This window comes from Lissotriton helveticus, chromosome 5_1 (assembly GCF_964261635.1).
Source record: "Lissotriton helveticus chromosome 5_1, aLisHel1.1, whole genome shotgun sequence".
In the NCBI taxonomy this organism is placed as follows: domain Eukaryota; kingdom Metazoa; phylum Chordata; class Amphibia; order Caudata; family Salamandridae; genus Lissotriton; species Lissotriton helveticus.
In genome coordinates, this window is record NC_136065.1 from 797233581 (window position 1) to 797246372 (window position 12792).

At 45.5% G+C, this 12792-nt stretch overlaps 1 protein-coding gene across 17 annotated transcripts in view; it reads left to right on the forward strand.

The window, feature by feature from the left end:
• Positions 1–12792, forward strand: part of CCSER2 (coiled-coil serine rich protein 2) — a 556848-nt gene that overhangs the window by 475072 nt on the left and 68984 nt on the right. For 3 of the 17 annotated variants that reach the window (XM_078643288.1, XM_078643287.1, XM_078643286.1), the window contains exon 12: positions 9487–9565. The exons of the other annotated variants lie outside the window; for them this stretch is intronic. In XM_078643288.1, coding sequence (XP_078499414.1) covers positions 9487–9565 — 79 coding nt within the window. The remainder of the gene's footprint in view (positions 1–9486; positions 9566–12792) is intronic. 17 annotated transcript variants of the gene reach the window in all.

A 12792-nucleotide genomic window follows, 5' to 3' on the forward strand; every position in this document is an offset into this window, starting at 1 on the left:
GCTCCACTCTGAAGCTCCACTCTGAAGCTCCACTCTGAAGCTCCACTCTGAAGCTCCACTCTGAAGCTCCACTCTGAAGCTCCACTCTGAAGCTCCACTCTGAAGCTCCACTCTGAAGCTCCACTCTGCACTCTGAAGCTCCACTCTGCACTCTGAAGCTCCACTCTGAAGCTCCACTCTGAAGCTCCACTCTGAAGCTCCACTCTGAAGCTCCACTCTGCACTCTGAAGCTCCACTCTGCACTCTGAAGCTCCACTCTGCACTCTGAAGCTCCACTCTGCACTCTGAAGCTCCACTCTGCACTCTGAAGCTCCACTCTGCACTCTGAAGCTCCACTCTGAAGCTCCACTCTGAAGCTCCACTCTGAAGCTCCACTCTGAAGCTCCACTCTGAAGCTCCACTCTGAAGCTCCACTCTGAAGCTCCACTCTGAAGCTCCACTCTGAAGCTCCACTCTGAAGCTCCACTCTGAAGCTCCACTCTGCACTCTGAAGCTCCACTCTGAAGCTCCACTCTGAAGCTCCACTCTGAAGCTCCACTCTGAAGCTCCACTCTGAAGCTCCACTCTGAAGCTCCACTCTGAAGCTCCACTCTGAAGCTCCACTCTGAAGCTCCACTCTGAAGCTCCACTCTGAAGCTCCACTCTGAAGCTCCACTCTGAAGCTCCACTCTGAAGCTCCACTCTGAAGCTCCACTCTGAAGCTCCACTCTGAAGCTCCACTCTGAAGCTCCACTCTGCACTCTGAAGCTCCACTCTGAAGCTCCACTCTGCACTCTGAAGCTCCACTCTGAATCTGCACTCTGAAGCTCCACTCTGCACTCTGAAGCTCCACTCTGAAGCTCCACTCTGAAGCTCCACTCTGAAGCTCCACTCTGAAGCTCCACTCTGAAGCTCCACTCTGAAGCTCCACTCTGAAGCTCCACTCTGAAGCTCCACTCTGCACTCTGAAGCTCCACTGAAGCTACACACCGCGCAGGGCAGCTCTGGATGCTGATGCGAGAGGCCAGCTGGGAGGCGCGCTGCTCGTCTTCCTGCTCGTGCTGACTCGGAGAGAAAACTTGTTTTCATTGGGAGAGCGGCCTTCAAAGACCCGGTCACTGCGCCTCTCCGAGTGTTTAGCTTGGGATAAAATGGGCGCAGTGTTGTGGTGATGACAGTAGAGCAAGGGAGGTGCCGGCAATGCCGGACCAGACTCGGGGGCGTTCCCGGCGTCGCGTGACGTCGGCAAAAGGCAAAGAATGTCAGGAACGCCCCCGTGTCTGGTCCGGCATTGACGGACAGGCCCCTCGTCCAATGGCAAGGCTCCGTTTACGGAGCCAGCCAATCAATGACGAGGGCCGACCCAAAGCACCCTACAGTTCTCAACAGGATTTCGCCTGCGCGAAAAGCTGCGCAGAGCGCAGCTTTCGCTAGGCAAAACCTAAAAAGGCCCAAAAGCTATGCCAGCGGGTTTCAATATGCTACAAAGATACAGACGGTGCTGCGCTCCCTGCTGTACATGGTCTTTTTGGGTCTATCTTCATGCGAGGCCAACAAGGCAAACTTCACTTTGGACTCAAGATAATGAAACTTTGTTAATGAAGATCGAGAATAATCCCTTACTGCGAAAATGTATCACTGCCCCTCGCTGTCAGCACTGGTTACATCATAGCCCTTTTTTAATGCTACTTTTAAGCTGTGCTACTGTACAATATGGCTAAACGAAATTGACAAAGCCAATAGCTCTCCCATAGGTGAAACCTATTGGCTTAGCCAATGCTTGCTAGTGTTGTAATCAAAACTGCAGGTTACACTTTTTTCCTTCTCACATTACCCTTTAACAAATCGCCATTACTGTTGTTGGTTTCATTTTCTCTGAGTTAATATGAATTTCTGCCTGTGAACATATGCCGTTTTAATTACACATTTGATATGGTTTAGGTGTGTTATTCTTACGGAAGAAATGATACTATTGTATGTAAATGATTTTGCACCGTACTAGAATGATATGCAGGCTGATTACCAATGGCATTTAGCTTGTCCTCTTTAAATATGTAAGTATTGCACTGCAGTAGGACCATATGTAAATGTATGAAAAGTAAAAAGCCTTTTTCTAAGGTGTTTTACATTACACAGTTGTCCTTCTGTTCGAATTGCTATCCTTGTTCTCTAGCACTGTAACATCTGATAAGATTGTATTGAGGAGATGGCTATTATGACAAGTGTTGCTCACACGCCTGTTGACCACATTTTCTGTGCCATTAGGAACTCAGCCCCAAATCTAAATGATGGAAATTGTTCTCTCTTTTATAATTTCACATCTGAGGGAGTTGCTTTCTCGTCTGGTTTTTCATCGGCCTCTCTGGGCCTCCCCTATTGGCAGCAGTTCACTGTAATTGTATTTTAACACAAATCAGCCTTCGTAAGACTGACATTTTGAAAGGCCTGAAGTGTGTACCATTGTTCAAGCTGAACCTCAGCCTCTTCTTGTTGCTTTACAAAAGATGACAATGTGGAAAAACACAGAGATAACTAAAATGGATTTGAGAATCGGTTAAACTGTTAACCCACTTTTCGTTTCTGTGGACCCATCTAATATGTGGAGCCTTTTAGGCAATGAAAAGATATTTCATGACAGCCTATCTTTGACTCTATCGATAAACCCCCATTATTACAAATCTTTCTTTCTGCATACCATCACTCCGCGTACTTTTATTTCTCATCCACCATGACTCCGCAATGCCATTATAACGCATGGCATCACATTTTATATGCTTTTACCACGCATACTTTTACAACAAAAGCGGGTTAGTAAAATTTGTAAGTGCTTACTAATTGGCTTTATTTATTATAACCTTCAGGAGTTCTAAACGATGAGAAAAACCAAATCTTTGGAAACATAGAAAAAAGCACTACATTCGCCATTCTTGGCTAATTCTAATAGTTTAAGCTGGACAACTATTAAAATCAATATGTTGCCTTCAATCTCTAATGTATTGATGTAGAAGAAATTGTTGATTTTCAAAATAATGCAGATAATAAATACCCTCCTTTTAGGAGAATAATGTATCAAATTTAAATAAAATGTACAGAGATTTCACTGATGTATAGATGCAGTTATAAAAGTCCAGATTCTAAAATTACGTTTTTTTGTGTACTTGCAAGATCCTGTGTGCTGGGTTTATTTATTTATTTTTAAGTTCCAAATCCATTTTCAAAACGTGCAAATGGATAAAATAAATCTACTGAAGGACCGAGATTGCTCATTTCTTCTCTAACACAGTGCATTTGTCCAGTCTTTGTAAATGAGAGCTTCATCATGAACTTCTTGTTTTAGAAGCAGGTTTATCAGAAGTAAGTGCATCAGTCTTTGCTAGCTTCTCAGAATCTAATCTGTACCTGGTAGGATTGAGCAGTGTCATCTATATCAGTGTGTGGGTTACTGAAATGTAATAGGCAAAATAACAATCGTTTTGCAATAGTTTTTTCTGCTGCGTTAATTTTCCCTGTGGCTACTTAGGAATGGCATATACATCATTTATGTGGGCTTGTTAAACAGTATTTAATGTTGAGTTCCAAATAATTGTTTCATTCTGAGAATGTGTTATAAATAACAATAGGGTAAATCTATAATACATATTATAGTATGCTTTTATGAAGTGTTAAAAAATGTGCCTCTAATGGAGATATCCAGCCGCAGATTCCTTACCGTTGAACTTCCAGGAGTCAGGCTGGATCCGAAAGGTTTTTGATAGCAGCACCTCTGCGCGCTGACAGGTGGCGTCAGTCGACTGCGCATGTCGCGCCTGTCACCGCACCATTCCGTTCACGGACCCCCATTTGTTGTGTCTCTGGTGCCTGGAGTGCCTCCACGACACAAAGTTGTTCTCCAATTGCCGGACCATGGCGCCTAAGGCTTTGAGGGAGCTGTCCTAAAGCTAATTGAGGCCCGGTGTCAGCGCCACAGAGTTTGCCTCGTTGATTTCTCTCCCAGTTGAGGGGGAAGGTCCAAGCACTTCTCTGGGTGGGGTCAAAGTCTTCTTCCTTGAAGACGTCGCGGTCAGGTAAAAAGTACCATAAAAAGCACAAGAAGTCAAAGCATGCTTCGACTTCACCCTGTCCGTCGCGAGAGTAGACTGAGCAGCCTCGGTGTTTGAGGCCTCACTCTGTGGAGCAGGTACCTAGGTAGGCTCCTTGTTTTCCTCCCTTTCTGGGGCTGGGAGTGACACCCACCCAACTAAAATAATTTTTTGACACAATATGCTCCATATTTGGGCAGTCTAACCCTGTTGGTGTGTCTTCAGGTCCTGCAGGGTCAGCTTAAGGAGATCCCGTCGGTTCTGTGCCCCCGGATCTGTCCACAGCCTCCTCTTGGATCTGTCCCTGGATACGGACCAGTGCCGGTCGTACCTCTAAGACCTGCCCCAGCGCTAAGTCCAACGTCAAGACCCTCTGCATCACCGGCGCCCACCGGTGGAGCCCCCCACATTGTCATTCCAGATAACATGTCGCAGGTCTGGCATTCACCGACGCCGAGACCGGCGTAGACGGAGCCTTACGGCTCCATGCCCTTCAACCTGCTCTATTCTGAAGGGTTAGGAATGGATGATGATGATTGGGAGGGGCAGCGGGATCCCTTAGAAATCCCTCAACCCAATCAAGTCCTGGACTGGTATGAGGACCTGGGTGATGCCAATGGCCTGGACACTTCTCCAGATTCTGGCATGCTGTCTCCCCCTAACCTGGCTACGGAGGAGGGAGTCTCATTTGCAATGGTGTTGCGTAGGGCTGCAGAGGTCTTGGTACTGCAGTTTCCTACAGTGACAGTCAAGGCTAAAGGCTTGTCGGAGGTCCTGTAGCCGGATGTCTCCTCCTCGGAACCCTTGCTGCCTTTCAATTAGGCTATGACAGATATTCTACTGGGCACCTGGTCTAAGCCCAGCACAGGGGCTTCTGCGAATAGAACTTATGCCTGCCGAAAACGCCCTGCACGGGGCGACCCAGCTTTCCTCCCCACCCATCCCATCCCATCCCACTCCACAGAGATTGGTGGTTCAAGCATCCACTTCCCGTGGCGACTTCCCTTCTGTTCCCCCGGATAAGAAATCCAAAAGGCTGGCAAGAAGATCTTTTTTTCTGCCAGCCTGGTGTTGCGGTCGGTAAACAAAGCATGCCTCTTGGGCTGTTCTTCCCATTCAATATGGGATACGGTTGCGCAGGTGCTGCCAAGAGTCTCTGAGGAAGACCGGGCTCTCCTCTCCCAAGCTACTTCAGACGGGAGAGATGCAGCAAAGTTTGCCATACGCTGTGGCTTAGACATAAAAGACTTGCTAGGAAGAGCAATTTCCTCGACGGTGGCGGAAAGGCGCCACGCCTGGCTGAGGACATATAGTTTTTCAGAGGATGTCCAAGCTAATCTATTGAGCATGCCCTTTGGTGTCTCTTATCTCTTTTGGAGACCACGCAAACGCAGCGCTTGAGCGGTTTGAGGACTCACTGGCTACAGCCAAGTCCATAGGCCTCACTACATCATGGAAGGGGTTTCCAAGCGCTCCAACCCTATTCCAACCAGAGGGCCCAGCAAGTTCAGCAACCTTTGCGGGCAGAATACTCGGTTCACCCTGACCCTATGGGTCTGGTGGCCAGAACTCGAGTCAAGCCACAAACCCCTCCTCCACCGCAAAGTCTTCCTAGTCCGATCCTTCCGGGTCATGGACGTCCAGTTTGTGTCAGGATGCACCATCACCTCCACCACAGGCAAGATATCACCTCGGACAGGTGGGTGCTGCAAATAGTCCAAGGGACTACTCCCTCCCCTTCAAGACTATCCCTCCCTCCATGCCTTAAATTTACGATCGACTGACGGAGGATCACCTTGCCTTACATCACGAGGATGTCAAGACTCTCTTGGCCAAGCGAGCTATAGAGACCAGAAATAGGCAGTGGTTGCTTTTGCCCCTATTTTCTGGTTCCTAAGAAGGTTGGAGGCCTTCATCCTATCCTAGACTTCAGGGCACTCAACTGTTTCCTCAGAAAGGAGACGTTCATGATGCTCACCCTTGCTCAGGTCCTGTCTGCTATGGACCCGGGAGACTGGATGGTAGCATTGGACTTTCAGGACACCTATTTCTATATTCCCATCCTGCCAGCCCATCATCGCTATCTGGGGTTACAGTGGACCACAAGCACTTTGTTTACCATGCTCCCCTTTGGCTTAACCAATGCCCCTCGGGTGATGGCAGTGGTCTTAGCCCATCTGCGGAGATCAGGGGCCCCAGTCTTCCCCCTATCTCAATGACTGGTTGTGGAATTCGGGCTTGTCCCAAGCAGTCGTCTCCCACCTCTAGACTACGGCAAACATTTTGCATTTGCTGAAGTACATTATCAACTTGCCAAAGTCACACTTGACTCCTTCTCAGATGCTCCCTTTCATCGGAGCAGTTCTGGACACGGTGCAGTTTCAGGATTATCCTCATGAGCGGCGAGTCCAGGATAATCAGGCGATGATACCGAAATTTCAGCCTCTATCCTGGATTTTGGTGAGAATGACTCTGAGGCTGTTGGACCCCATGGCCTCCTGCATCCTGCTAGTGGACCATGCCAGATGGCACATGCTGGCTCTGCAGTGGGACCTGAAGTTCCAATGGGCACAGCATCAGGGAAATCTCACTTACCTAGTTCAGATGTTGCGGGTAACCACGAAAGACCTGCGGTGGTGGTTGACAAACCGCAATTGGGTCAGTGGCTGACCCCTCTCCCTTTCCCACCCAGATTTTACAAGCCATATGGGAGAGGTGGAGATCAGAGGACTCTGTTCTCTGGCGGAAGCCAAGCTAAATATCATCCTGTTCGAGTTTCGTGCGATCCGGTTGGCACTCAAAGCCTTTTTACCTTTCCTCAAGGGAAGGCTAGTTCAGGTGTTCACAGACAACACTACTGCCATGTGGTACTGCAACAAACAGGGCAGTGTGTGGTTGTGGACCCTCTGTCAAGAGGCCCCGTACCCCTGGACATGGCTGGAACAGCAGGGCATTTCCCTGGTGGTTCAGCGTCTGGCCGGTTATCAGTATGGCAGCTTGTACAAATGTAGCCGCCGGTGCCCTGCAGATCACTAGTGACGTCTCCATCCGGAGGTGGTGCAAGGTCTCTCTAATCAATGGGGAGAGCCTTGGTTAGATCTGTTCGCCTCGTTTAGATCTGTTCGCCTCGTTTAGATCTGTTCGCCTCGTTTAGATCTGTTCGCCTCTGAAGAGAATGTTTAATGTCAGTAGGTTTAAGCATTGGAGTTTCCAAGGCGACTATCGCTCAGCAACGCTTTTCATCACAAGTGGAGCGTAGACCTGTACGCCTTTCAACCCATACCACTCCTGCCCAGACGGCTCAAGAACAGGGAGCGACCAGGCCCAAGTAATCCTTGTGGTTCCGGACTGGGCACGGAGAGTCTGGTATCCAAAGCTTCTGGAAATGAGTATCGATCCTCCGGTCAGGCTACCTCTTCGGGAGGATCTTCTGGTAGCAATGCATCTCTTCACGAAGTCAGTATACGCCTTCTGATGGCAAACATTTTGAAAATACTGTACAGAATGGTCTGTTGACCCTTCTTCTGCCTCTCTATAAGATGTTCTTCTTTTCATCCTCTCCATGGCCCAGCATGGTTCTGGCTGTGTACCCTGAAGGGCTACCTTTTGGCCCTATCTGCTTTTCATCGGCTGCCAGATCAGCCATCACTTTTTATATCACCTTTGGTACTGAGATTTTTGATGGGGCTTACCCATCTCTCCCCCCCACCTCCCTTCCCCTTTTATTATTATGCCCCAATGGGACCTTAATTTGGTCCTTAAATTTTTAATGTGGCACAGTTTCAACCTCTGCACAATTTTCCCCTCCGGTTGCTCACTATCAAAACAGCCTTTTAAGGGGCAATAACTTCGGCCAGGAGGGTGAGAGAACTGAAGTCACGGTCTTCTCAGCCTCCTAACCCGATTGTCTTTCCGAACAAAGTAGTGCTCTGCCCTAGGGCATATTTTCTTCCTAAGGTAGTAACACCTTTTTCATGTGGCTCAATCTGTTACACTGACCATATTCTATGCACCTTCGCATCCTTTCAAGGAAGAGGAGCGTCTCCACCCTCAGGACCCAAAATGAGCATTATCCTTCTACCTTGCTTGCGCTAAAGATTCCCGGGTGACTAACCTTTCATAGGGTATGTTGGAGCAAAGAAGGGGCGAGCAGTCCAGAAAGGACAATTTCACGCTGGGTCATCCTCTGCATAAAACTATATTACGCCTTTGCGAAGAAACAAACTTCTGAAGGCCTTAGGGCCCATTCTACTGGAGCGGAGGCAACCACTACGGCTCTTCAGCTTGGTGTCCCCGTTTCTGACATCTGCCAAGCTGCCACATGGGCATCTCTGCACACGTTCGCCAGGAGCTACTGCCTGGATTCTCAAGTCCTCAGGGAGGGCCTCTTTGGCCGCTCTGTCTTGCAGGACTTCTTAGTCTGAAACCTTTCAGCAGTCCCTCCTCTGGGTACGATATTGCTTGGGTATCTGATCTAAGGTAAGGATTCTGCCGCTAGATGTCTCTATCAGGTAGACAAGTTACTTACCTTCAGTAACGCCTTATCTGGTAGAGACATGATTTAGCCGTAGATTCCTTACCGACCCATCCTTCCTGTACTGCGGATTGATTTAGTGTCAGGGCTGTTTCCCTTCAGGGCCCTAGTTGTGTTTTGGCACATCATGGTCAGTCACTTCATGGCTTCGTGCTTCTGCTGTGGAAAGTCGTGAAAAGTACTGACGTCAGCGTGCCGGGTGGCACATATATGGACTCGGACATCACCATGACGACGAACCCGGGGTACTGCGATCATAAATCTTCCGGATCCAGCCTGAAGCCTGGAAGTTACAAGGTAAGGAATCTGCGACTAGATCATGTCTCTAACAGATAAGGTGTTACCGAAGGTAAGTAACTTCTCCATTGAATACATTCTCTTTTGTAGAATTGTGCTGTCTGTGCAACTCACTATTTATGTGTGAAACATCATAGTCTAGACTTTTGGTACTCAACATTTTATTTTAATAGACTCACTAGGGTTTAGAGGCTCAGCTTTCCCCTACTATATATTCATATGTACTTTGTTAATCTGATATGTTTCTAATTTTGGTTTCAGAGGAAAGCACAGTATTTTCTTTCAAACTGTTTTCTGTTCTGTTCTGTTCTCTTTGAGTACGCAGCTTGAAATATTTGAATGTACTGATTAGCTAGTAATCAGTTAATTAGATTTTTCTGTTATGCAGAAAACTGTATGAAGTCCAAGATGTCCAATAAATTGTATTTAATTCTATGTTTTGAGAAATACTGTTAGTCTTTTCTTTTAAATAATAGCTCTTTTACCAACAGTTTTTTCCTTATTTCAGAAGAAAGGCAATTGTATAGCTTGGGATTCTTACATTTTTCTTATTCTCTCTGTTTTATTATACTTTGTCCCCTCTTGTTTTCTGCACAGGGTAGCTATTCTGCTCCCTACCCCTGGCAGGGCTCATACCTTGGAATCCCTCGGACTGGTCCACCTCAACGCAGGCAGAGTGAGTCTGTGCATCTCTGACTCATCCCTTCTTACCCTTTTGTCTCCACTCCCCTAAAATTTCACCTTGCATGAACATTCCCTCATACTTCAGCCCTCCCTCCCAGGTTCAGACATTTACAGCCATACGAAACCCTTGCTGGTGCCTAACCCAACTGCTTCTTTTGTGGTAAAGTAAGCGTCTGCAATTTACGCAATACCTCCAACTTGTAAAAGCTGACTTACCACCACAGCTTTCCGCTTTAAGTCCCTACTTAACCATCCCTTCAACAGTTTTCCATACATGTATGTGCATGGTACATTTCCCTTTCTTTGGCTTGGAGATAATATAAACAACACTATTTATAAATTAAGTTTGCACGCTTTCTAACAAATAAGTGTGTATTTATGTATATTTAGGGAAGTATATGGATATATGATTGTACATAACTGTTTTTGTCAAACACTTATTGATCTTTTCATGTGTGTGAAAGGTGCTCGATTGGCATCACATGGAAATCACACACCCCATCTGTAAATAAAACATGCCGCTTCCTCATGGCACAATGTTGTATGGCAAATTCAGCCATTGGTCGCATTTTTCTTAGTAGCACTTTACATGCCAGTGACGTCTGAGCAGGCAGATTGTTGTAGGTGAAAAAGCCATAACTATCTGATACTGTCGAACATGACATGGGTCAGCCTGGAACCTGTGCCTCATTCTGGGTATCGACGAATAACTGAATTATGCTATGGTTGGGCCGTTCGTGAGGGTAGTTAGTTACGTTTACAGACCAGTTCTGTTTGTGAGGCTTTATTGCTAAAGCATGACAAATGGATGACTAATATTTTAGAGGTGATTTGAACAGAAACATTTCAGTGGCTGTGATGTAGGTAGATGCCTATGGAAAGGTGAACTGCTCCGCAGCTTATCTCACATTGAAGTCTGAGCATTTGCTTCCTGGAAGCCTCGGTATGTCTGTGCTAGCAATGTCTCCTTTCTAGCTTGCTTGTGGGTCAAGTTAACAATGTCTGACAGAAACTACAAAGGCCCTGAAAATTCAAGTTACACATCATTGTTGAGAAGAGGTTTTACTACATTTAGCTTCCCAAGCATTATATTAAACTATATAAAGCTGTACATTTGTGCCAAGCCCTTGATAGGAGGCGATGTCTTGAACAATTTTAAGTAAGTTAACGTTAAATGTTGGCCAAAAATCAGATCCTTCTTGATTACCTAAATAAAATGAAAATATAATGGTCTAATGAAGTGTGACTTGTATGAGAGTAGAGTGATATTGTCAAAATGTACAATCATGTTCACGTGGTTCTCTCAAAAGGCATGTTGTCTAGGTTCAGTGTTTTTTGAAGATGTTATAGTCTGGAAATGATTGTTTAACGTGCATTTTGAAGGTAGAGAGGGCATCCTGAAATCTGGTGGAACTGAGCTTGATGATCCGTTTTTGCGCAATCTGGTGCCTAAAATGGTATCCTGCATGTGCGAACATTTTGACACTAACTGTAAGTGGTGCTCATATTGTGAAGGAAAGTAACTCTGGTCGATAGTTGAATGCCGTTTTTTCATGGTGGTGTTTGAATACCTTCCGAATGTCTGTACTTGGTTTTTGATCATTTTTTTATTATGCATTGGGAGACAACCAAGAACAAAATGTTCTGGCCATTCAGTAAGAACATGTGATAGTTCAATGTTTCCCAAGGAAATTAATCATTAGTCTATCAAGATGGACATTAAAACTCAAAAACATTGTGGTAGTAGAAGGGGATGGAGCTGGCCTATTCCTTTCAGTTATTTATTTGAGGTAGCTTGTGCATAATTGTGAGGGCTTCTTGGTGTGAACGTTGTAGAGTTTGGATTTATGTATGCCCACAGTTGTTGTGCACCTACAATGCATAACATACTCCTCTTTGAATACAAAACGGAGAATAATTGACAGGAGTGTGCTACTGATTTGGTCACTTCATTTTCTTTTTCTTTGCTCTTTTTGCCAGTAATCCTTCCTGTGGAACTGCCTACAAACGTGTTTCACCAAGTTGGCACAACAATTGGACAGATTATTACTGTAGCAGTTCTATTATATGCTCTTATATCCATGTTTTTTACATTGATGTGTACATTAACGTATATGATGTAAGTCAGTAAGTAAACATTGGTTCTTTTAACTCCTGTTGTGATCCTGCTGCTGAACGCATTTACATATAACAGAACTACTAGAACAGAAGTGTTTTTTGCTAGTGATAGCAAAAACAGGTCATACACTTTTACTGAATTATAGTCCAGAGCCATGCAAGGCTTATGTTGACTGGAATTGGGAATTTATATGCAAGATTTCCTGCTAAAAACTTTAAGAATGCATGATGAAAGTCCTTTTTTTTTTTAGAAAAGATGTTTATGTTGCATTAAAAACATGCATGAAAAACTCTCAAACTGGTTTAGAGAGTTATAGTGCCTCATCTGCAAGTAGTATTTTAGAAGTTAAAATTCAGATTTCCATGACCTTATACTGAAAATGTCCCATGCTGCTTATGTTTGGATTCTTGGAAACGGCTTCCTGCTGAAAATGCTGTCTCCATATACGGTGAGCTATAGTATGCTTACTCAGGCTGGACACTAGACATCAGTTTGCTTACTGAAGCAATTTCTTGCTGTCTCTCCGCAATCCTTCGTGCTTGAAACAACAAAAGTGCCCACCTATACATTTTCAAGTTGGACACAGAGCAGTACCCTCCTGATCGTGGATCAGAAGATATCGCTCCCAATAGCTATTTGTAGAAGCATCACTTCGGTCTTTTGGCTACTGTAGCATCGTACCCAGCCTGAGTACTCGCCAATGACTATGCCACAGCTTAGAAGAACAAGTCTTTATTCTTCTTCGTGTAACACCGAACTCAACATTCTAAACCTGCATTCACTTTGCTAGGCTCTATTGCTGACGTTACAGCTCTACAGAGTCCATTAGGAGCCAAAATGGTTCCGTCATTACAAACTCACACGACACTACATCACCCCCTCTGCTAAATAAATTAAATAATAACATTTTTTACAAATATGTACAATAGGAGCTCTTCAATGAGTCTTTGTGGTGCTTGGATCACATGTCCCCGTCTGTGTCTTCGGAAACTGGGGACAGACAGTAGAAATGTCCATGACTCATATTGCTGATGAAGAAACAGCAGCAGTCAAGTGTTCTTTACTTGTCCTTTCAGACCCAGTATCTACAATGACATCCG